The following is a 26,819-nucleotide window of genomic DNA, read 5'->3' as shown; positions in this document are numbered from 1 at the left end:
ATTTATGGATTCAATGCTATCCCCATCAAGCTACCAATGACTTTCTTCACCGAACTGGAAAAAACCACTTTAAACTCCATATGGAATCATAAGAGAGCCTGCAAAGCCAAGACAATCCTAAGCAAAGAGAACAAAGCTGGAGGCATCACACTTCCGGACTTCAAACTATACTACAAGGCTACAGTAATTAAAACAGCATGGTACTGGTACCAAAACAGAAACATAGATAAATGGAACAGAAGAGAGGCCTCAGAAGTAATACTACACATCTACAACTATCTGATCTTTGACAAACCTGACAAAAATAAGCAATGGGGAAAGGACTCCATGTTTAATAAATGGTGTTGGGAAAACTGGCTAGAATGTGCAGAAAGCAGAAACTGGACCCCTTCCTGTCACCTTACGCTAAAATTAACTCCAGATGGATTAAAGATTTAAACATAAAACCTAACACCATAAAAACACTAGAAGAAAACATAGACAAAACTATCCAAGACATAGGCATAGGCAAGGACTTCATGACTAAAACACTGAAAGCAATGGAAACAAAAGCCAAGATAGACAAATGGGATCTAATTAAAATTCAGAGCTTCTTTACAGCAAAAGAAACCATCATTAGAGTGAACCAGCAACAAACAGAATGGGAAAAAATTTTTGCAGTCTACCTATCTGACAAAGGGCTAATATCCAGAATCTACAAAGAACTAAAACAGATATACAAGAAAAAAACAATCACATTCAAAAGTGGGCAAGCGATATGAACAGACACTTTTCAAAAGAAGACATTTATGAGGCCAACAAACATATGAAAAAATGCTCATCATCACTGGTCATTAGAGAAATGCAAATCAAAACCACATTGAGATACCATCTCATGCCAGTTAGAATGGTGATCATTAAAAAATTTGGAGACAACAGATGCTGGAGAGGATGTGGAGAAATAGGAACACTTTTACACTGTCGGTGGGAATGTAAATTAGTTCAACCATTGTGGAAGACAGTGTGGCAATTTCTCAAGGATCTAGAAATAGAAATTCCATTTGACCCAGCAATCCCATTACTGGGTATGCACCCAAAGAACTATAAATCATTCTACTATAAAGACACATGCACATGTATGTTCATTGCAGCCATGTGTACAATAGCAAAGACCTGGAATCAACCCAAATGCCCATCAATGATAGACTGTACAAAGAAAATGTGGCACATATACACCAGGGAATACTATGCAGCCATAAAAAACAATGAGTTTGTGTCCTTTGTAGGGACTTGGATGAATCTGGAAACCATCATTCTCAGCAAACTGACACAAGAACAGAAAATCAAACACCACATGTTCTCACTCATAGGTGGGTGATGAACAATGAGAACACATGGACTCAGGGAGAGGAGCATCACACACTGGGGGCAGTTTGGGGGGGGTTAGGGGAGGGACGGGGGGGTGGGAAGGGTGGGGAGGGATAACATGGGGAGAAATGCCGGATATAGTATGCAACTATGCAACAACCCTGCATGACCTGCACATGTGCCCCAGAACCTAAAGTGAAATAAAATATATATAAAAAAAAGTTTGGATACAACAGATGCTGGAGAGGATATGGAGAAATAGGAACACTTTTACACAGTTGGTGGGAGTGTAAATTAGTTCAACCATTGTGGAAGACAGTGTGGTGATTCCTCAAGGATCTAGAAATAGAAATTCCATTTGACTCAGCAATCCCATTACTGGGTATATATCCAAAGGATTATAAATCATTCCATTATAAACACACATGCACCCATATGTTCACTGCAGCACTGTTTATGATAGCAAAGACTTGGAACCAACCCAAATGCCCATCAATGATAGACTGGACAAAGAAAATGTGGCATACACACCATGGAATATATACCATGGTATACTATGCAGCCAGAAAAAACAATAGGTTTGTGTTCTTTGTAGGGACATGGATGAATCTGGAAACCATCATTCTCGGCAAACTGATACAAGAACAGAAAACCAAACACTGCATGTTCTCACTTATAGGTGGTTATTGAGCAATGAGAACACATGGGCACAGGGAGGGGAACATCACACAATGGGGTACGTTGGGGGCTGAGGGGTGAGGGGAGGGACAGCATGGGGCAGGGAGGTTGGGAAGGGATAACACTGGGAGAAATGCTTGATGTAGGTGAGGTGGGGATGGAGACAGCAAATCAACTATGGCATGTGTGTCTATGCAACAACCCTACAAGATCTGCACATGTACCCCAGAACTTACAGAAAAACAAACAGAAGTTCTATAATTATATATACATGTTATATAATGTATTGCTACAAATTAGATGCCTATCTATACCTATATATCTAAAAGAAATAAAGAATAAAAAAGCAAATAGGGCAAAATATTTTCTTAAAGTGTGAACCTCTGCAATAAAATTTGTGAATCTGCAAAAAAAAAAAAATGTCATGGTTTTATGGGTTTGTATGTCAAAGTAGGAGAATGCACATCAATGAAGACAAGGGAGATTGTAGGAATGAAGCATAATGTAGCAACCCTGCCTGCTGAAATGATGATGACTGTAATAGCCGCCCAGGTCTGGCCGTCACAAAGTGTTGCCACATACCCGTCTCAGGTAATCCTCCCAACTACCCAACCAGGAAGTCAGGTAAGTAAAATCGATTCCTATTTTACCTACTTTATGACAGTTATTTGCTACTAGAATGTTTTTTAAAATCTCTTCTTATCCTAAAGAAAAAAGATTTAGCTAAGTCATTTTCTTTCTACCCAAGAAAGGAAAAGGGACAAATTGACCAGCCTAATTTATCCCTTATTGTTTTGGTGATAGAAATGGCTGTTACAGGAGATGGCTCTGAATGGGAGGTGAGAAATATCTGTTCAGAAGAACAATCAATGACAGCTTAGAAGGCCTGACACTGTTCCATTTATGTTTCTATCCTTCCTAATCGGGTTTTCTCCTTTTTCTCTAATGGAAGCAGCGTTCCATGGTGAGACAGGAAAACAATGTGGTGTTTCTTTCTATGGAGTCAGTCATTTTGCTTTCAAAATTATGCTGGTGGATCTGCACTGCTAACAGCAAGCGTGATCATCCTTGCATTGTGAGTCCTAAAAGCTGAGGTTCTCAATCTGAGGACCCAGGCCAGAGGGGGCCCCGGTGACAAGTCAGGGTGCATCTCCCTGTGTGCACCCAGCAAAGCCTGCAGCCAGAAGAAAGGAAAGCCCAAGGCCGCCTGTGGGTCACACTATTATATTATCTAGAAAAACTATTCTTCATATTCTCAAATGTTGGAATGAGCTGTCCTTGAGAATTGTAAGGCACAGAGTCACTAAAACTAAAAAACACTCAGATGCAGAGAAAAGCATCCTGTGTGTGGGTGGCAGCTTTTCTAATGAAAACGCTGGACTCTCCCTCTCCATATAAGGGGATGAGGGCAATGAATAGGGAGACTTGATACTAGTTAAGTGTCTGCTTTGGACAGGCAACTAGGGACTTCTACTATGTTTTTATATTAATTTTCATAATGTAAATAGGCATTGTTAGCCCTATTCACAGAGAAGGAAGCAGAACACTAAATAGTTGGAATGAATTTTTTAAGAGCTGTTAATCAAACCTAGGCTTGTCTATGCCAGGTTGAATTCTTTTTTCTATGGCCCCTTGGTGAAGATGCAGAGGAAGAAAGAAAAGGAGCCAGTGATTTAAGTTAGAAGAGCAGATAGAATAATAGGTCAGCAATGTGATGAAGATAGGAGCGCTCAAGCTCTCTGCTTTTGAACTTCACTCTTGCACAAGTGAATGGAATTCAGAGATTGTGGGAAAAGACCCCATCTGCTTCCACTGGGGAGAAAACAGTCTTTATACTTCTCCGTCCTATAGACAACCTAGGTTCTGCTCTGAAATAACCGAGTCCATAACCCCCATGAAGAGAAGAGAAATACAGCGTGTGTCTTGTCCCCAGGAGGCAGGGTTTGGAGCTTGCAACTGGCATGCAGGGCTTGGGGTTCAAGTTCTTGCTCAGCCACTTTTTAATCTCTGTGTCAAAGAACAGATTACTAAATCTAGCCCTCAGCTCCCTCCACCGTAAAATAGGAATAATATCCACCTGGAGGCTTGCTGCCAAGATTTGCATGAGATCATGCAGGTAAAGAGCCAGCCTCTAGGATGGCTCAGTATCGGGTAGCCACATAGCTGTCATGGCTGATATCCTGCTTCTTTTTTTTTTTTTTCAAGCATAGCTTTTGCATTTCCCCGGATGTTGATGATTCTGCCATTCAGACAATTCAAAATGTGCCATCTGATGCCGTATTCTACCACCACCCATGGTGGACAGCCTCCATCTTTGCCAAAAGCTCCAACTACAAAGCCCAAGTACATAGTTCCTTTCTTTCTCTTTAAAAGAAATTGTTTCTGCGGTTTTGGGGTAAAGGCACATGCACCATTTAAACTCTGCAAAGAAAATCAGGTGTTCGTCTTTTAGATGCATTTTTCCTCCCTGAGTCTAATGCAATGCCCATTCTACCCACACTTAGGGGGCACTTGTTGGGCAACAGTGCCCTGGTACATGTATCAGGTCACCACAAGATGAAAGTGTCTATATAGTCCCTCAACCTCCCAGAATTCACAGCCTTGGGAAGTGCTTGGTGACACAGCACACAAACACCTGCTCCATCTCACAGTTTAAGCTTTCTGTTAGTCAGTAACAGAGAAGCCAAACCTACTTTCATGTAATCAACCATGGAAACTCAGATCCTATGAGTTTATAGCCTCTGGATTTACATTTCTTCTTTAGATACAGCTCTGGGGAAATTACTTTTCTCAGAGCATGTGGAGGGAGAGCTAGGAATCACAAAAATCACCATATGCAAGATTTCAGCTAGTGATCATATCCAGAAATGTGGAAAAAGCACCAGGATCATTCTGAACAATTCTTCCAAAATCCACAACTTTGAACAGCTCAAGGCAGGAGAAGACCCTTTATTCTCAATCTACCTCTGCTCTCTGCAGTGGTGAATCCACAGCACAGTCCCTGACATGCACAGACACGACGTAGTTACCTGCTGAATACTGTGGGGATGAAGGTCAAGTACGGCGTATACAGAAGCAGCCACAGCTGTATTCACAATAATTTTGCAGGATTCCACATGTGAAGGGGAGTCTCTTGGAGGAATGGAGTCAAAGGAATGGCTCTTGCTTGGGCTTGAGTGTGTACTATGACAGGAACTGTGCCAGGTGGTATATATAAGTAACAGAAGAGTGACTGACTATCCCGGCAGACTGCCAGTAGGCTTGGTCCTTCAGGTGCCTGAACTATCCCCTTTGACCATCACATCCATTCTACATGCTTTTGCTCTCTCCTTTTATCATTGTCCTAGTTAATACTGAGTGTCAACTGGACTGGATCGAAGGCTGCAAAGTATTGATGCTGGGTGTGTCTGTGAGGGTTTTTTATTTGTGCCAGTGGGCTGGGAAAGGCAGACCCACCCTTAATCTGGATGGGCACCATCTAATCAGCTGCCAGCATGGCTAGAATATAAAGCGGGCAGAAAAAAAGTGAAAAGACTAAACTGGCTTAGCCTTCCAGCCTACATTTTTCTCCCATGCTGGATGCTTCCTGCCCTCGAACATCAAACTCCAAGTTCTTCAGTTTTGGAACCTGGACCAGCTGCCTTGCTCCTCACCTTGCAGACAGCCTATTGAGGGGCCTTGTGATAATAGGATTTATAGATATCCTATTAGTTCTGTCCCTCTAGAGAACCCTGACTAATATGATCATCAAATAAAGTCTAATTTTTAAAATCATGAGTGGCTGTATTATCCTCTCTTTACAGATTGGGAAACTGAGGCACAAAGGTTAAAAATGTTGACCAAGTTCCTGTAAGTACACAACAGAGGTGGCCTGGATGAAATATAAACACTTGTGATTTATTACAGGCTTAGGCTGTCCCAGTGGTGCTAAACATTGAAAATGTATTATCTCGTATGACCCCAAAATTTCAGGAGGTAGGTTTTTATTCCTTCCATATCATAGGCAAAACAACAACAGAAACTTCACCAAGGTTTAGGTTAGGAAACTATCCAAGTAATATTTAAGCCTTTCTGCCACTTGGACCTTTGCTCTGAATCACTATATAAAGCAATTTGCTTGATTATTTGCAAAGAGTTTAACCAAGTAAGAACATTCCTACCCCAAACCTGCCCTCTAGGTGACCAAAATGAGCAGAGTGAGAAACGGTTAGGGCAGTTGTTTCGGCCAGCTTAGTAATTACATAGTAACAAAAGCGGATTCAATCAATTGCTTAGCAATTAGCCATTATAAGAAGATGGGAAAGAAATCAATTGGCTGTTTGGTTGAGCAGGAAGCATTTTAAATGTCACCACAGTGAGAGAAATATTTGAAGATTTGTCTTCATAATGGTTAACTAATTGCAATCTTCACATTTTACTGCCTTGGAAAAATAACTCAATTCAAGAGACAGAGTATTAACACTTGGGGCTATTTCTCCTTTGTCTTCGTTAGCATCAAAGGGTGACATGGAAATTGATCAGTATCTATAATTTAGGAAGACCCCCTCCTAATGAACAGCATCTTTGAGGGCAGAGTCAGTGTGTTCTTCATCATTTTGCCATCTGTATGTATCTGGAACAGTATGGGCACATAGGGCAGGTGCTCAAGACATGATAGCATTTGAAAATAAATGACAATTGAAAAAAATCCTGGAGTCTGTCCTTATTGCTGCATTCCCTTTAAGTGAAACTCTAGTGCTGTACATGCAATTTCACTTTGGTAGAACTATGGTGAAGGATGGTACTATAGATTTGTTTACCCAGCAGGCTTTGCAACCCCTTCTTACATCAACCCACTGATCTGACCCATGATAATCAGCTGTGCCACATTCATGGTGTCATGACATTCCTCCTCTTCCACCCATAATGAGATGTGCTTCTAGGCAAGCTGAACCCATTCATTTGGCCTCAGAGATGGCTTCAGCTATGGGCATTTGCCCAAAGTTGTACCAAACATAATGCTCCTTGGAGTGTTCTTGTTAGATCTGTGTATTAGTCCGTTCTTGTGCTGCTAATAAAGACATACCCAAGACTGAGTAATTTGTAAGTAAAAAGATTTACTCATAGTTCTACATGGTGGGGGAAGCCTCACAATCATGGTGGAAGGTGAATGAGGAGCAAAGTCATGTCTTAAATGGTGGCAGGTAGGAGAACTTGTGCAGGGAAACTCCCATTTATAAAACCATCAGATCTCGTGAGAATTATTCACTATCACAAGAACAGTATGGAGAAAACCTGCCCCTATGATTCAATTACCTCTGACTGGGTCCCTCCCTTGACATGTGAGGATTATGGGAACTACAGTTCAAGGTGAGATTTGGGTGGGGACACAGACAAACCACATCAAGCTCATAGGGAAGATTCCTCTTGCCTTTAATATTCACAGTGCTAGAAGGATGCAGCTTGGCACCAGCCTCTTTGACCAAGTGTCTGTGGCAGGAGAGGATCAGGCCACCATGCAAAGGGAGAGTACAAAGTGCAATGGTGTGAGGCCTGGATAGGCTGTTCTAAAGCCAGATGCACCCTTGGATTTCCTGACTGTGAGGGTCAATAAATACCCTTTAGCCTCACCCATTTGAATGTGCATCTGTCACCTACAACCTCTGTGTTCTGACTAACACAGTACCACTTTACAGCGACTTCAGTTATTTTTGCCTCAGTTTGTTAATATTGGGGGCAATCAGAAAAAGAAAGAACTAGAGGTTGAGAACAGCATGAGGAGGTAGTCTGCAGAGGAGTTCAAACTTTGAAACAAATCTGCAGCAAGTCCCAGGGAGACTGGGGGCAAAGTAATCCTGATCAAAAGGAGCAGTTCTGCATGACGGGCTGGAGGCTTGGGCTTGCAGCTGAGGGTCTGGAATGATGGAAAAACACAGGAGGCAGGAATCCACAGAGCTCTAGGCAGAAAGGGGCCCTAAATTAGGATGAGAGCCACACACAGAAAAAAGTGACCGCTTTTGCATTATCTACCACAAAGCAAGAAATTAATTTACTTTACTGAAACAGGGGATTGAGTGCCTTTCCAAAGATTCTATTAAATGTAGCTCATAAATGTGGAAAATGTTCCATGCCTGTATTACTAATATGGGATGAGTAGATGTCAATGAACTTCTATGACTGCGATCCTAGTGTCACAGCCAAAGTTAAAAATCGAGGCTTCCTGAACAGTCTCACTCCAAGTGCGCCTCTTCCTGGCCCTATATCTTGGTCACTGATGTGAAAACTCACCCTGACTACAGGAGAAAGAAAAGAAGGCAAGGCGACAAGCAGCTGAAGAAGGTACAGTAAACTGTAATAATTGCTTATAAAATTTTATGGTTGGTCATTAATCCTAACCACCTCAATTTCTGAAAAGAAAGATTCATAGTCTTTTTAAATAGATGAAATTTGAGTTTATGGGAAACTTAATAATATTCATGCTGATACAATAAGAAATTCCAAGAGTCTTAAATTTCCTGCAGACTTTGAAGGGGAGGCAGCCTATTATAGGAAAAGGACAGGTTTGGGAGTCAGGACCATGGCCAGAGTCTGGCATGGGGCTTTAAGCAAATCCCTGAATCTCTCTGAGCTTCAGTTTCCAGCTCTGGGAGATGGGGAGTGATGCTGGCTTCTTTAGGAAACCACCAAGTGGACTCAAAAAGAAAGCATTAAAGTTCGGAGAGGTGCAGAGGCTGGTTTGCAGGCAGCTGCACTCAATAAGACAGAGCTGAAATCCTCACCCCCTCAAATCTTTTCAAATTATATCCAGAATATGGCCATAACCATGCCCCTCCTCTTCTACCACCACTGCTCTGGGCCAAGCCCCCATCGCTTCTAGAACCTGAGTGATTGCAGCTGTTCCCACCCTTGCCCCCAACCACAGTTTATTCTATTCTCCATCCATCAGCCAGAGCCATCCAATAGAGACGTAAGCCAGATCACATCTGTCTTCACCAAAGCCCCTCAGTGGCTTTCCCACTCAATTAGAATAAAGGCCAAAGTCCTCATGATGGGTTCCAAGGCCTTCTGTGATCTGGTCACACCTTTTCTCCTATCTAACATCCCCTTGCTCCCTCTGTTTCAGCCACATCAGCCTTCCTATTGTTCCCAGAACATTCTGGACATAGTACTGCCCCCAGCTTCTGCACTCACAGTTCTTTTATCTAGAATGCTCAGACCCCAAATAGATACATCCCTGCACCCATTCCATTTCATCCGTTCTCACTGAGGGCCTCCCTACTGAAAACTGCAAGCCACTCCCATCTCTAGCCATTGACCTCCATAGCCCCTATCAGGATGTATCACAGCAACTGACACACCTTGTATTTTATTAACTTTTGATTTGTCAGGTTCCCTTCCTAGCAGGTGGACTCTTGGCCAGAGCTTGGTCTGTTCTGTTCACTGCTGTGTCCGCAGAATCTATAGCAGTTCTCATCATGTAGCTGTAGCTCAATGCGTTTTTGCTGAATGGAGAAATTAGTCATTTATCTCTCCGAGTCACTCCAGAGCTGTGGGTTGCAAACAGCTTCTCCACCAAAAAACACCCCTGCTGGGGATTTCCCCTGCCAGTCTACATCCTGAAGGCCCTGAGGCTGCAGGCCAAGCTATAACCAAGCAGCAGAACAAGGCAGCAGAATCAGAGATACTGGTTCTGAATCATCCTTTGCCTCAAGTCATGGCTTCATCACTGATGAAGGGAAAGATGAAACCTAAATCAGCTGATATTTGAGGGGATTCAGTGAGCAATATAAAAAGTCCAGGTTCATGAAGGTGCTGTAATAATGCAAAAGTCCTTCTTCCTTTAAGTGGTTGTTGTAAGGATTAAATTAAATTTTGTATGGGGCCAGGCGTGGTGGTTTATGCCTGCAATTCCAGACTCCAGGAGGCCGAGGTGGGTGAATCACCTGAGGCCAGGAGTTCAAGACCAGCTTGGCCAACATAGTAAAGCCCCATCTATACTAAAAATACAAAAATTAGCCAGGTGTGGTGGCGGGCACCTGTAATCTCAGCTACTTAGGAGGCTCAGGTGGGAGGATCACTTTGAACCTGGGAGGTGGAGGTTGTAGTGAGCTGAGATCACACCATGGCACTCCAGCCTGGGAGACAGAGTGAGACTGTCTCAAAAAATAATAATTACAATAATAAAAAATAAATTTTATTCATAAAAAAGGTTATAATTTTCATTAAGTATCTCCATCTCCCCATTTGCCCTTTACCACTTTCACAAGGGATCACAACAGCCTGCTTTGATGGGGCACCACTTCTTCAGCTCCTTCTACCCATCAGAACCCTTCCTCCACAGGAGAAGGAGTTGACTTGTCTCAAGAAGAGCTTGACTTCTCTCATTTTTTCAAGTCAAGCTTTTGATTTTCCTGAGTTACAGCAAGCTCATCCGATACAATAATGCAATATTAGCACTGAGAAATTTAACTTTTTGTAACTCCGTAACCCAGTGGTTATCAATACTCATGATATACTACAGACTTGAGCAGAGATGGGGTGGATAAAACACAAAATACAACAAATACAAACGTAAAGCAAATAACAAAAAGAAACAAAAATGAAACAATGACAATGACAAAAATACTATGACAACAAAAAGCAAAACAAGAGAAGCCTCAAGCATCAGAGGCTGATGATAAGGCTGTCTTGTAAAGTCAAATGGCTAAGGTGCCTTTAGGCCGGGCATGGTGGCTCACGCCTCTAATCCCAGTACTTTGGGAGGCCAAGGCGGGGTATCACAAGGTCAAGGGATTCGGACCATCATGGCCAACGAGGCGAAACCCCATGCTGTTTAGTAGACAACATGGGGTCTACTAAGCAACATGGGGTTTCACCATGTTGGCATCTACTAAATATACAAAAATTAGCTGGGCGTGGTGGTGCAAACCTGTAGTCCCAGCTACTTGGGAGGTTGAGGCAGGAGAATCACTTGAACCTGGGAGGCAGAGGTTGCAGTGAGCTGAGATCACGCCACTGCACTTGAGACTAGTGACACAGCAAGACTCCATCTCAAAAAAAAAAGTCATTAAAAATAGTACAATCTTAAAGAACTAATTTAATGACTAAATGCTATTTTATTAGGAAAATATCTGCTCTAAGGTACAATTTCTTTTCTTCCACTAGACAATACAGGAATGAAAAGGGGATGATAATTGGTTTTTGGACATATTCCATGGATAAGACATAGAGGTTCTTGGGAAGTATATAAACAGGAGATGGGCAGGGAATCAGTGAATAATGTTTCAAATACATAAATCTATCCATCAGTGACAGGAGAATCAGCAGTTGTGAGTTGTCACCACTCATGATTCTGTTCCTGCTAATTAATCCAAACAACAGCACCTGCTTATTTTATAGATTACTCCTGTTCTCGTTATGATAACCGGCAGAATGTTTCCAGAAATAAACTGGACGAACATGTAAGTAGTAGAAATAGAATAAATATTTTCAGGGACATGGGTGGGAGTGTATTGCATTGAGGAAAATTCCTTAGATGAAGTGATACTGTTCAAGTATGAAAAATCATAACTTACCATGGTGAGAAATTACCTGCACTACTTAAGATTCTCAGAGAAAATATGGTGTTTAGCATCAAATGTGACAAACTGATTTTGAACTCTTTCATTTTAATTTGTCTCAATTTTTTAAAAAGATCTGTTTGTGTACATGGTTGACAATTTTTACAGCAACACAGAAACTTATTGAGAAATTGCTATGTGGGAGGAATTAGAAGGTGCAATAGGTTAGGTGCTTTACATTTGCTCCTTTTATCCTCAGAGCAAAAAATCTTTTGAGTTATTACTTTTATTTTTTCAATCAGAAATTTTGATATGCTCAAAGCCTCATAGCTTATACTCAAAAAAAAAAAAAAAAAAAAGATGGGGTATGAATGTAAACTGTAAAGAGCACAGACTTGGAAGCCAGGCTGGCTGGAGACAAATCTCAGCTCTGCCACGACCAGCTGTAGGATCCTTAGGACTCTGTGTCTCTGTTTCTTTATTATCAAATAGGGATAGTAGTAGTATCTGCCTTATAAGGTTGGTTGGAAGATCATAAATATGTAGATAGATAGGCAGGGTATGGTGGCTCAAGCCTGTAATCCCAGCACTTTGGGAGGCTGAGGCAGGCGGATCATGAGGTCAGGAGATCAAGAGCATCCTGGCCAAACATGGTGAAACCCTGTCTCTACTAAAAATACAAAAAAATTAGCTGGACATGGTGGTACATGCCTGTCATCTCAGCTACTCTGGAGGCTGAGCCAGGGGAATTGCTTGAACCAAGGAGTCAGACGTTACAGTGAGCCTAGATCATGCCACTGCACTCCAGCCTAGTGAAAGAGCAAGACTCTATCTCAAAAAAAAAAAATGCGTGTGTGCGTGTGTGTGTCTGTGTGTGCTGTGTAGAGAGACAGAGAGAGAGATAAGTAGATTAGAGAGATGGGGCAAATGTATATATACCCACACACCACACATGTACATTTTTAAGTGTGTATTAAAAATCAAAAAGAAAAAGAAAAAAATCAGCTACTATTTACTCACACACATGCACACACATAGGGCTTAGACATCACCAACACTAAATGAGCTAATGCATATATAATGTGGAACAGGAACTGCTACGAAAGTATCAGGTATCATTACTGTCCTCATCAACACCCACCCTGGCCTTATATCTTTTTTTTTTTTTTTCTTTTATGAGACAGAGTCTCACTCTGTCGCCCAGGCTGGAGTGCAATGACACCATCTCGGCTCACTGCAATCTTCATCTCCCCGGTCCAACCGATTCTCCTGCCTCAGCATCCTGAGTAGCTGGGACCACAGGCGCGTGCCATCACGCCCGGCTAATTTTTGCATTTTTAGTAGAGATAGGATTTCACCATGTTGGCCACTCTGGTCTTGAAATCCTGACCTCAGTTGATCCACCTGCCTTGGCCTCCCAAAGTGCTGGGATTACAGGTGTGAGCCACTGTGCCCACTCCTGGCTTCACATCTACATCAAACCTTGGTATCTGTAAAATAGCTCCTCTCTGGGGGTCCCAAGGTTCTGCTTCCCTCTCATGGAGTCCTTTTGGTTCAGGAATGTTACGGGGAGCACAATCCCATTGAAAGAAAAGAGTCTGGCTCACGCCTATAATCCCAGCACTTTGGGAGGCCGAGGTGTGTGGATCACGAGGTCAAGAGATCAAGACCATCCCGGTCAACATGGTGAAACCCTGTCTCTACTAAAAATACAAAAAATTAGCTGGGCACGGTGGCGCGTGCCTGTAATCCCAGCTACTCAGGAGGCTGAGGCAGGAGAATTGCCTGAACCCAGGAGGCGGAGGTTGCGGTGAGCCGAGAACACGCCATTGCACTCCAGCCTGGGTAACAAGAGCGAAACTCTGTCTCAAAAAAAAAAGAAAAAGAAAAGAAAAGAAAAGAGTAGACGGAGCTTTACTTTTTAGAGTTAATGTGAAAGGCCAATGATTGGTTTCAAAAGGTGAAAAATAAAAGCACCGTAGAGAAATCTTGGCTCTCATGCACCTCCAGGTGGGGAAATTTACTACAAAATATATTCGAGCCAGAATCGGAAACAGCTACTCATTTTTCTGACTTTTTTTTTTTACTAGGGGTGTGTGTGTGTGTGTGTGTGTGTGTGTGTTTGTGTAACCTCTAGAAGCTACATATGAGATGGCTGATCAATGGCAACGTCACTTGAATGTCAGTCTCTCCCTCTACAATCAGTGCCATAGCTTAGATGTTGATGTTCAAGTTGAGAAATAGGGGTGCCTTAGAGACTTCTTGCTCTGGAGTTTTGGGATTGAGGCAATGATGAAAACATTCTTTCTCCCTTACTTCCAGTCAAAACCAACTCACCTAATGTCTGCTTTACTCAATGAATTTTTGAATTAGATTTTATTTGAAGGACACATTTTGAACATCAAAAACCTTTTGCCAACCACTGTCTTGGATCCCTTTCAGCTCTGATGTGCTGACGTCTGAGACTAGACCACCAGTCACTTTTCAAGCCTTCCATATAAAGCACTCGCCTGAGCAGCAATGGCAGGTACGGTCCCATCAGGGAGAGTCACTGGGCCCACAGCAAAATGGAATCCAAACTAAACACACGCTGACTTTGGAAAGAAACACAAGAACTTTCCCATATTAAGATTCTAAATGATGCTTTCTAAAAATGTCTGAAGAAAAATTGAGTTTAATTCCACCAGTTGAGGCTATGGTGATATTATGGGATTTTTCTACAGGACTTGGTGCGTACCCAATTCCTATGTGTAGCATATAACTCACAGATTTAATTATAGATCTTCCTCACTCCCTAGTTCCCTAGGAAACAAATCCATGGCTTCATGTCTTGTGCATGGAAGGTCATAGCAAGAAGATAAATATTTTCTGCATTTTGAAACTTTATCTAGAGGTCACAGGTCTGCAAGTCAGCAGACGAGAGATCTTCAGCCAACAGCCAAAAGCTGCTTTGTTTGACTAATATCAGTGATACTTAAAACCTTTTGTGTTTATCTCAAATAAAGCACTTCCCACTTGACTAAAAATTTTCACTATATCTTTTTTCCTTTTTTTTAGATTGAAATACAAATAAAATGAATAGTTCCTTTAAATATTTCTGAGTTAAGATAAAGGTATTTATAATAAAAAGAAGGGACGTTATCTGAAAAATCCAAACTAATTTTAATCAGGCAGACATTGCAGGTCAAAGTTCTTTTTTTTTCTTCAACTGTAAATCAAGCAGAAAACTGCCACAACTGGAGAGTTACACCAAACATCTGAAACAACAGGGAAACTAAAAGCAGAAAATTCAGAAACGGAAAAATGCAAATGCCTTTAAATATGTAATAAAAAGAATCACAAAGTAAAGACACATTCTTCCTTGTGACGTGGGAAATCAGCCTCATTTTACTTTGTAATTCTGTGTATTTAATACTGTCTGAAATTGGTTTTCGCTCATTCCCATTAGCATCACTTTCTTAGTCCTAAGTGAGGATTAAATGGGAAAATACAAGCAAAGTACTTTGTAAACGCCAAAGAGCTACACAAATGTTAGCTATCACAATAAGCGTTTAGAGGATAAATTCTTAAACACATTCCTTTTGATCACAGCGTGGCATGACTAACAGAGTTTCAAGTGTCCGCAGACTTTAAAGGACAAAGCTTAGAGACCGGTAGCAGGTATGAACTTCACCTTTCAAGTGGAGATCATAAAGTAAACACACACGACCATTCAACAAAACTCACAGAAATGTCCCAGAGGGGTTCAAAAGATGAGTTATTTTCCCCAGCAGAGTACAGCAAACCCATGGCAGACAGAAGACCAAGGGGTGGGAACCTGGGATTATGACTCTTCCAGCTTCTCCTGCAGCCTCGACAATACACAGGTTACAGCTTTGGTTGGAGGCCAGAGCCATTAGAGGATGCTTGCTTTGTCAGTGTAGCAGAAGATCCAGATGAGGAGAGAGACTAGAAAGTGATGTAAGGCCTGACTAGCAGGAGGCAGGAAGGATTAGTTAATCATCACTTCCTTTCAAAAGGCATCAGGCAAAATTACTTTTGCTCTGTTTAAGGACCTCCATAAAATAATAGTTAGGATGTAGCTAGCATTTGTTTAGCAATGACTGAGTACCAGACAATATGCACTTTTCCTATGTTCCCATGTAGTCCCGCAACAGCACTGTGACCCTGGTAGAGCACATTTGGAGGGGAACGCAGCTCCTGTTTGCAGCTCGTTCACAGAGGAGATGGCCTCTAAGTCAGAGTCTCTGTGCCCAACATCTATGCTTCAAATCATCACCTAGTTAGAAGGACGGTTCTGACCATTCTGCAATCAACATCTCCATGGGAAATCTATGCAAATGGTGGCCCCTCTCTTTCCAGAAAAGTACACACAGACACACACACAGACACACACACGCATGCACACACACTCACTTTGCCTATGATTTCAGGTGTTCGGAGACTCCCTCAAGTCCACCCAGGGACCAAGGGTGAACATCCCAGGTTAAGAAGCTCTGTCCCACAAGCCTTCCTGGCTCCAAGTCATCCCCTCTTCTTCCCCTCTTTACAGCACGGGGCTCAACCCAACCTTCCTGAGTTTCTCCTATTTTGAACTCACAAAATCAGCCAGGCATATGATTCTAGCTCAGGTATATTTTAATGATGACATAACTGAGGGTATTTTGCTTTATTAAATAAAAATGAAATGTCAAGTACTACAGCCCAAGATGTGGTCAGAGAAAGCTTCCAAACTTGATGGGACTTCTGGTATTAACCACAGTAGTGGTTCCTTCATGGAACACCTGGGTACCTGGGCTACAGCCATCCAGAGCTTGTTAGCAAGGAGGTCCACTGGACCCCTCTGCAGACTTACTGACTTCAAATGTAAAGGTGGCGATGGGAATTCACTTGATTCTGTGAACAAATTCCCCTAGTCAAGTTGGGACACATTGCAATTAAACACCTGTCTTGGACTGAGAAGAAATTAAGTCCCCTAATACCAAATTACTTGCCTGAGGCCTCATTTCTTGGCTGCAGAGCCTTCAATAGATGTGATGATTTCTGACTCTCTGTCTACACATTTCTATCTCAAATACTCGATAGTGTGATCAAAATTCAGTCAATAGGACAATTTATTTAAACACATCATTGTGTTGAGAAAATGGATTTGAAATACCCAGTGCTAGTGGGAAATAAAATGTTTGTGATTTATTCCTTTAAACCAATAATGTCCCCAAATAGGATGTTCATTAAATTGCTAAAATTGTGTTGCATGAATTTAAATCTGCTTAAATTGAATGCCTTCATTCGAGAGAAGTTCGCTTTTAATAGGATTGTGTGTTCTCTGTAAGAAAAAAAAAACACATTTTGTTGTAAATTGGGGATTAAAATAAACAAACCAACAAATGACTACAGCATCACGGATTAAGCAGCCTTCGTTTGTTTGTTTTAAAGAACATTACCTAGAATGATCATTTTTCTAGAATTAAAATTGGCATGCATAGTCTAGTAATTATGTATGTGGAAAGAGGGCATGGTTTTGGGGGTCTGCATGGTTTCAAGATAATATGGGCTGCTGGGATCCTATATGTTTTTACACAGAATATGCAAAGCACACACTTCAAACATATGGCTTCTTTAGGTTATAACTGAAGAAAACTTAAATGATGGGACATGTCTCTGCAGATCTGATGTCATTTCAGTTAGCATCATTCATGTAGCTACCACCAAATGGTGGTAGAATCCTGGCTAAAAGTCTCGTGCTCTAAGCCATTGAAGTTGGTTCCACTCCTTGGCACTGTTTTTGTAAAAACATAGATTATAATAATCCATATTAGGATTGTTCCTGGGAAACTTGTTTGTTCCTAACTACATTTAAGAAGAAAAGGATATGAAAGAAAATACATTCATTGTCTGATCTTAACTTATTTTTCAATTTGTGTTTATGTCCTCCAAAGACTACAATAGCAAAAATAAAGTTACCTCGACATCATTGCAATTCTCTTAAAATATGTTGATTGATTTAGTGTTATGTGATGAAGAGATTGTATTCCTGTTTAAAAGAAACTTACTTCTAAAAGACAATGAACCTAACGAAATTTAAAAACAGAGTAAGTCACTATGCTCCAAAGTCACTGTGCTATCTAAGTAAAACAAAGTTTACTTTTAAGGGAGGCAAATCATACTATGAAAGCTACAAACAGTGGCCTACAGAAAATATATGAATTAAAATCAGATGCTCAAAGCAGTCACTGAAAGTAAGTTATTTTCCAATCATTTTCTATTCATTAGCACTTGCAAATAAAAAAAAAATTGGCCAGGTTTGGTGGCACACATGTGTAATTCTAGCACTTTGGGAGGCTGAGATGGGTGGATCATTTGAGGTCAGGAGTTTGAGACCAGCCCGGTCAACATGCTGAAACCCCATCTACACTAAAAATACAAAAATTAGGAGGGTGTGGTGTTGGGTGCCTGTAATTCCAGCTACTTGGGAGGCTGAGGCAGGAGGATTGCTTGAACCCGGGACTCGGACATTTCAGTGAGGGGAGATCCTGTAACTGCAGTCCAGCCTGGGCCAAAGAGCCAGACTCTGTCTCAAAAAAAAAAAAAAAAAGAGAAAAAAAGGTAACCTATTTTGATAGGAATATATGTTGAACTAACTTTAGTTTGATGCTAAGGAATGCTTCTTTTAAGTGGAAAAAATAAGTCATTTGTATTTTATCCTAAATCTAGAGGCAATGTCGCGCTGGAGAAGATCGCAATTCCAGAAATCTGGAGAGATGAATTCAAACTCTGGTTCTGTGACTTCAGGCAGGTTACTTAACACCTCTCTAGGGAGGCTCCCTTTTCTTGTTAGTAAAATCCGGTCATATTAGCATTTGCCTGATAGGGTTGAGAGATTTAAGGAGATAATAGCTTGTAGTGCCTGGGACACTGCCTGGAACACAAAGACTTCTGCAGTCTTACGGGAAATGTTGATTTCACATCAATGGGACTACAAATCCCAAAGGCTTTCCTGTATTTCTTGGAATCCAAGAACTCCTTACTAAGGCAGTTTTCCAAGGAAGGGGATTGAAAGTAGCAACACATCACCACCACATTCGCTCTGATGTGAGACTCGGATTCCATAATCACTAAAAGGGTGGCACATTTGTTGAGACTTAATGCATACATGTCCTATGAACAAATACTTCTGCAAAAATATACCTCCCTTTTTGACCAAGGCATGTTTTTCTTGCATAATGAGAAGCCCAAACAAACTATTCTAGAAAATAACTGCACATCTCTATGTGGCTTCCAGAAGCAACTTTAATAAGTTAGGGGAGAGTGAACCAAACACTGGGAGGATTCAAGGCCAGGCTATTTGTGTACTTTAATGAGCATTAATCAAAGGTCTTATTTCAGGGAAAAGACTGGAAGATGAAAAAATACAAAGCCAACCTGTCAAGGACTATGGATTCTACAGAAATAAGGTATGATTGTTAGGGTCATTAGCAGGCTTTCTGACACTCAACTATAAAGCGTTATTCATGAACACAGAGCGGAAAAAATTATATACTCCATTTAAATAAAACCAACCACATAACAGATATAATTCACAGAGCGATCATTTTTAAAAATAGAAAATTGAAATTCAAATCAGCATTTTAATGGCCCAATGATCCAAACATTAAACTGATAATCAGGTCTGAGTGATTCGCATGAGTAGCTAGAAATATTCTTATAATTCTATAACCATCTATGAAATGCCAGAAAATTAACATGTTCAGAAATCATGGTCCCAAGAAGAATCTTAGACTATCAGTGCCAGAGGGGACTTCAGACATGATCTAAATCAGTGGTTCTCAACTGTCAGGACGGGGAGATTTTTCCCTGATTGGGATGTTCTTTTGGAGACATTTTTAGTTGTTGCAGCTGGGGGAGGAGTCCTGCTGGTAGCTAATGCGTAGAACCAGAGGTGCCTTAAACATCCTTTCATAAGCACAGGGCAGCCTCCCACAATATACTTATCTGCCCCAAAAGTCTATAGTGCTGAGGCTGAAAAACCCTAATCAAGATCAACCTTTTTCACTTTACAGAACAAAGAAGCCTAAACCATGGCTTTTCATTGGACCAATAGTTGTGAATCTAAACAGGACTAGATTTCTGGGGTCCTGGTACTATTTTATTTCTATGCTAGGGTTTCTCCCAGCTCCATTATTCCTGCCCACCTACCCACTTATCCTCAATCTATCATTCAAAATTTATTAAACGCCTAGTATGTGTTTGGCACTGGGAATACATCAGTGAACAAGATAAACAGTCTTTCTCCTGTGTGTTTATAGCATGGTGGGAAAAGCAGGTATTAGGTAATAATACCACAAATAATGATCATTGTGCTAAGTGCTTCATGAGAGCACACAATAAGGGGAACTCAATTTGGTTTGGCATTCTCTTGTTCTCAAACCAACTCTCCTAATGCAATACTCGACCACATATCTAAATATCCCTAAAAGAGATTTTGAATAACAGGTGTGGGTCTTGACAGGCAATCCCTATGTAGAGGAGACCTTACTACGATGGTGGAGGTAACAGTCATGGTCCCCATTCACTGGGGACTCACCCTGCACTAGGCACTGTAGTAAGTGCTCTTCTTATATTTAATCCTCACAACAACACTAAGAAGCAGGTACTATTATCATCACAACCGCCAATTTACAAGATCTCCATATTTTGGACGAGTAGCTTGGCTTGGGGATATGACATGGTCTATCACAGCTGAGTTAAACTTTGAGGAAAGCGATTGAAATTGATGTGCTTATTCATTGAGGGTCCCCTTTGTGCTGTAGCAGACCTGGGGATGGTGTCAGAGTATCACTGGTGATTTGGTGATTAGTCCCCACCTTTGAAGAACTAGCAAGGGAAGGAAAGGTCATTTGAAGCAAGCAGCTGAGAACAGGCAATGACTTACGGACAATGTTATCAACTGCCATATTTAAGATAAAACAAAGTGGCAAAGATCTGAGTATTTGAGGCTCAGAGGTATGTTCTTAGAACTGCTGTCTAAAATGTTAGCCACTAGTCACATGTGGCTATTACAATTAAGTAAGATTAAAAATCCCAGTTATTCGGTCACACCAGCCACAGCTCAAGTACTCAGCAGCCAGATGTGGTTAGTGCTTATCATACTGGATGTACAGATACAGAACATTTCCATAATCACAGCAAGTTCTAGTGGACAGCAGTGCCTCATGGTAGCATCCAGGGGTAAGAAACTCTCTAGTTGCCATTCCTAGGGTGATGTCCTCCCGCTCATAGTTTGGGACCTCAGGCCAACTCTGGCTCAGGCTGATGGGGGAGGAAGGGAGCTAAGGGCTTGCTCAGACTTAAGATCCATGCACAACACAGCTACAATCCAGGACTCAGACAACTTTGGAATGAGAAGGGTTCTTAGGGATTACACTTCTGCCTCCATTTCATCAAGCAACTAAGGACTTACATCCCAAACTCTCTCCTGCTTCGCCATGGTAAGACATGCCTGCTTACCCTTCACCTTCTGCCATGATTGTCAGTTTCCTGAGGCCTCCCCAGCCATGTGGAACTGTGAATCAATTAAACCTTTTTTCTTTATATATTGCCTAGTCTCAGGTATGTCTTTATAGAAGTGTGAAAACAGACTAATACACATGGCTCATGAACTAAAGTTTTTATTTTATTTTAATTAATTTAATGGTAAATGTAAGTAACCAGAGGCGACTAGTGGCTAACTTACTGGACAGTGCAGGTCTGGAACCTGAGTTGAGCTTCTGCATACAAGCATGAAGGGTCTTCTTTATGGTCAGGAAGTATAAAATTTATTCTGGCTCAGAAATATTCTGAATTATGAGGGGTCACTTTCTTCTGTCTTGCTTTAATCCATACGGCTCTGAGTAACTTTGAAACATTGCTCAAGATAACTTGAATATATTGGAAAGACAAGTGAATCTTTTAAAAAGAAAAAAAAAAAGACAGTGCCAAGTAAGAAGATGGGATTTATGAACATCTTTGAGTGGTGTTATTACATGCAGCATTAATGGGAAGGGATGGATTGTAAAGTGAGACTGATGATAGAATTTGGGATTCAAGACATGTTCAAGTGATGTGACAGACCCTGAACTGACCTCATCCTCTTCAGAACACATTTACTCCTAAACTTGATAAACCATCAACTCCCCTGAAATGGAAATGTAGCAGAGAGATTTCACAGGACAGACTTCATACCGACCAACCTCAAGGCATCAGATTTGGGTTTTCTGTGCATCTGTCCCCTGTAAGTCCCTCTCTTTTCCCTCAGGTGAAAACTGGAGGAGTGTTGTTATTGTCCGGTCAGATCTCTACGTGCTGGTGTGATGACGGCTTTGGAATAACCAGGGATGTGCCTGTTCTGTTCCCTGGGTCTGGGATGGCATGTTCTAAATCATAAGAGACAGGAAGCAGAGTCTGAAAGGAAGCCCCGTGTGGCAGAATGCAGGACAACAAGATGGATGTTAGGAAGGTAACAGGGAAGGAGAAAAGGGCACAAACTCAGTTTTGTTTTCTAAAGAAAGAGGCCCAGCAGATAGGGAGAGTCAGGGATTTTGGGCTGTGTACTCCATCGTTTTCAAAGCCTCTTTAGTATAGTTCGCCAAATTTCACAGTTAAAAATACAGAATTCCCCAGTAAAGTTAGAATTTCAGATAAACAAAAACAAATTCTATTTTTTCTTTTTTTTTGAGACAAAATTTCGCTCCTCTTGCCCAGGCTGGAGTGCAATGGCATGATCTCGGCTCACCGCAACCTCCGCCTCCTGGGTTTAAGTGATTCTCCTGCCTCAGCCTTCACAGTAGCTGGGATTACAGGCATGCGCCACCACACCTGGCTAATTTTGTATTTTTAATAGAGATGGGGTTTCTCTATGTTGGTCAGGCTGATCTTGAACTCTCGACCTCAGATGATCCGCCCACCTCAGCCTCCCAAAGTGCTGGGATTACAGGGATGAGCCACCACGCCCGGTCTAATTCTGGCCCAATTCTTTAGTATTAGTATGGCCAGTGCAATAGTTGGGATGTACTTATTCTAAAATACTAGACATTGTTTATCTGAAATTTCAAATTAATGGAGTCTTGTATTTTAGCTGGCAACTCTATTCATGAAACACCAGTCCCAAGAGATCTTGCCTTAATGAAAAGAGACGCATGGTTAACTATACACTGGAAATACCACTTACTTTATCACCCTCTCAGAGATTCCCCAAGATAATAGCATATTTAAAAGCTCTGACGTCCAGGCATGGTGGCTCATGCCTGTAATCCCAGCACTTTGGGAGGCCAAGGTGGGCAGGTCACCTGAGGTCAGGAGCTCAAGACCAGCCTGGCCAACATGGTGAAACCCCATCTCTCCTAAGAAATACAAAAAAATAGCTGGATGTGGTGGTGGGCACCTGTAATCCAAGCTACTCGGGAGGCTCAGGCAGGAGAGTCACTTGAAACCGTGAGGCAGAGGTTGCAGTGTGCTGAGAACGAAACTATTGCACTCCAGTTGGGCAACAAGAGTAAAACTCTGTCTCAAAAAGAAAAAAAAAAACCAACTCTGATGAGCTCCATAGCAAATATTCCCATTCCTCTTTAACATGGCACTTTTTAAACTTGAAACCACAGAGCCCATCAATAAAGTAGTTTAAATGTCAGCCCCAGGGTCAAACTACCTGAGTTCAAACACTGGATTCGCAAGCAGGAGACAGTATGACCGGGAAGAAGTTATAACCAGAGATTCTGGCTGGGCATATGTAAGTGGCATAGTCATGGCACCAGTCTCACAGCCTTAATGTGAGAATTACATGAATCAATATAAGCCTGTCACAGGGTAACTGCTTTGTGAACATTAGTTTTAATAGTCACATCAGTACCAAGTACCTTTCCCAGCAAGGGCTAATAACATCCAAGCAAAACAATGCATGCAATTTGGGACATGTTAACCGTAGACTAAGGTGGGGTGTTAACTGTAGACTAAGGTGGCTCTGTTTAGCATCAAATAAATCTCTTTGACTTCAGCTCATTATACTTGATGAAATGAGAATTTTTAGTGCAGTAGAAGGTTCAGTAGATCAAATCCTCTGATGAAATTATGCTCCACTCTGAAGGAAGCTATTTAGCCTTCTTTGTTTTCTTTTTTTGTTTGTTTTTTGCTTTTATCTACTATTTTGTTTGTGAGGGCCGTTATAACACAATACTGTAGATTGGGTGGCTTAAGCAATAGAAATTGATTGTCTCACAGTCAGGAGCCTGGAAATCTGAGATCAAGGTACTTCTGAGGTGTGTGAGGAGGAATCTGTTCCAGGCCTGTCTCCTAGCTTCTCATGGTATTCTGTTGCTGTATTTTTGTTTATGTTTTTAGATTTTTTGCATTGTATGGCAGTTTTGGGCTTATATATATATATATAATTCTAATTTCTGCTGTTATTTTTGTTTTTTACTTTTTTTTTCTTTTTTGAGATACAGTCTCTCTCTGTCACCTAGGCTGAACTGGAATGGTGTGATCTCAGCTCACTGCAATCTCCATCTCTGGGATTCAAGCAATTCTTGTGCATCAGCCTTCTAAGTAGCTGGAATTACAGTTGTGCACTGCCACACCTGGCTAAATTTTTCACATTTTTAGTAGAGACAGGGTTTCCCCATGTTGCCCAGGCTGGTCTTGAACACCTTACCTCAACTGGTCTGTCTGCCTCAGCCTCCCAAAGTGCTGGGATTACAGGCGTCAGCCACCACACCCGGCCACCTGCCTTTATTTTCATGTCGTGTTTTCTCTGTGTGTGAGTTTATGTCCACGTTTTTCTTTTTTATAGGCACCAGACATAATTTACTAGGGTCCACCCAAATGACCTCAGTTTAACATGATTATCTCTATAAAGATTCTATTTCCAAGTAAGGTCACACTCTGAGTTACTGGGCATTAGGACTTCACCATATGAATTTTTGTAGAGCATGATTCAACCATTACAGCTACTCCTGAGAATGGGGCTAATGTCTACCACCTATCTCACCATGCAGGATTACAATAAGACTTAAATAAGAGAGTGTGGAGGGACAGCTTTTGAGAAAGCTGACAGCATTGTAAAATGGCAAGGTAAACATTAAATTTCATATGTTGATCTGCACTGGAAGTGGTATTCAAACCTTTGCAAGAAAGATGCTAGGAAACTGTTAATCTTCCTACAATTCCGCCTGAAAACATGGCTAGGGACTCCACGCTTCAGAAAGACAAAAAGGTTCTGGGGAAATGAGAGAGGCACGCCTGCAAAAGAGCATGCGATTTGCAGTGTCACTAAATCCCCTGATGGCATATAGGAAATTGGAGACAGAAACAAGGAAATGAAGATAGAGACACAGATATTTCAAAATTTACTGTGCACTTATCTCATGTCAGCCGTTGTCCGAGGCACAGAACTTGCCAAATGTTAATCTAGAACACAAAGATTATTTATGGGCAGTCTATTTTAATAGAATCAGTAACCTAATTAGAAAAGCTTCTGATATGGTTTGGATGTGTCCCACCCAAATCTCATGCTCAATTGTAATCCCTCATGTTCGAGGTGGGGCCTGGTGGGAGGTGATTGGATCATGGAGGTGAATCCTTCATGAATGGTTTAGCACCATCCCTGTGGTGCTGTTCTCATGACAGACTTCTCACACGATTTGGTTGTTTTAAGTGTATAAGCCCCACTGTCTTGCCCTGTTCCTGCCATGAAAGACATGCCTGCTTCCCGCTTGCCTTTCACCATGATTATAAGTTTCCTGAGGCCTCTCCAGAAGCAGAAGCCACCATACTTCCTGTACAGCCTGCAGAACCATGAGCCAATTAAACCTCTTTTCTTTGTCAATTACCCACTCTCAGGTATTTGTTTCTTTTTTAAAGAAAGAAAGAAAGAGAAAGGCGGAGAGAGAACAGGAGTCTTGCTCTATTGCCCAAGAGGTATTTCTTTATAGCAATGTGAGAAAGGCCGAATACAGCTTTCCTCAAAAAACGGAGGCGGGGCAAGTAAAAAGGCTGATGGGGAAGTTGAGTGGAGGAGAAGGGGATAGCAAAACTTTGTAGTTTTGTCACTTTCATCGATGCTGGATCTATTCTCTTCGTTTTTGGAAAACTAGTTAGAAGGGTCACTGACGTTGAAAAGTTTGGCCCAATCAGGACATGGGCACATGCCTACAACTCCCATACCTCTCATCCACAATGCTACCAGATAACGTTATAAACTCGGACTTTCCATTTTACTCCATCAATAAGCTTTTAAAATTTAGATATATTTCAAGGATGGGTGCTTAGAAATACTTGTTTAAAGGGAATCTGTTCAGGATTTTCCAAAGCAGAATCTCTTGTTCCTCACTACAGTATCGTTGAAAAATTGTATTCAAAATTCCCACAATTTTAAGTACTAAGACTGACAGCTAACAGGAAAATCTCAAAGGCTGAAATATCAAGCGCAATTGGGGGAAAAATGGAATTGGTGAGTTTCTCATGCTTTGCCTCATGAAACAGAATAGGATCTCGACTGGAAAATTGGAAGATGCTCTTCTGCGGTCATCTTCCAGTTTGGGAACCCCATGTCTCTATCAGTCAAGCAAACACTCCTAAACATCCTGATCTCTCACCACCCCTGACTTCCTACTTCCAGAGTGTGACAGTAGCTTTGAGAAAATAAGTAGGTTGTGAAGGGTGGGAGCCAGAAAAAATGATCACGGTTTTTCTTTCTAGAGGAAAAATCAAAGCAAAAATAATTAAGGCAGTTTTGAAACCTGTGTGTATTTTAGAAGGCTTTATTGTCATATATTAAGACATATAAAACTATGAGTGTTGGAACAGTGTGGCATTTTTGCAAAATTTAATATATGAGATGGTCCCAAAGTAAACCGTTGTATTAAAGCTTAATGTCACATGAAGGCTATGTGACAAAACCAGAAAAAGAATAGGTATTTAAAATAAAATAAAATAACATTTGAAAGGAAAATTGATTTGTAGGGTAAAAACTCGAAACAAGACTTTACATTAAACCATACATCAAAAGTAAGTTCTAGATGGAGTAAAGAATCAAATGTGAAAATGAAGCCATAAAAAGTTAGAAAAATATATGCATTCATGCTACTTTGATTTTGGAATAGGCCAAGATTGTTCATTGTAAAAATGAGAAAATAAGCCCTAAGGAAAAAATGGTATTGTGTTTGACTAAAGATTTAAAAATTCAGTATTTCAAAACACCAAATCAAATTAACTCAAATAACAGGC

The 26,819-nt window shown here is 41.2% G+C and overlaps 1 protein-coding gene across 2 annotated transcripts in view; it reads right to left on the bottom strand.

Moving 5' to 3' along the window:
* The window catches only part of CDH13 (cadherin 13), a 1,193,479-nt gene that overhangs the window by 611,569 nt on the left and 555,091 nt on the right, over nucleotides 1-26,819 (bottom strand). The window contains exons 5-6 of one of the 2 annotated variants that reach the window (XM_012466156.2): nucleotides 24,956-25,001; nucleotides 16,730-16,892 (exon numbers count right to left, since the gene is read on the bottom strand). The exons of the other annotated variant lie outside the window; for it this stretch is intronic. Coding sequence (XP_012321579.1) covers nucleotides 24,957-25,001 — 45 coding nt within the window. The 3' untranslated portion in view covers nucleotides 16,730-16,892; nucleotide 24,956. Of the gene's footprint in view, nucleotides 1-16,729; nucleotides 16,893-24,955; nucleotides 25,002-26,819 lie in introns of those variants that run through there. 2 annotated transcript variants of the gene reach the window in all.

This window comes from Aotus nancymaae, unplaced genomic scaffold (assembly GCF_030222135.1).
Source record: "Aotus nancymaae isolate 86718 unplaced genomic scaffold, 86718_ANA_hifiasm-v0.15.2.pri h1tg000030l, whole genome shotgun sequence".
Taxonomy (NCBI): domain Eukaryota; kingdom Metazoa; phylum Chordata; class Mammalia; order Primates; family Aotidae; genus Aotus; species Aotus nancymaae.
This window is presented reverse-complemented; position numbering and strand designations above follow the sequence as displayed.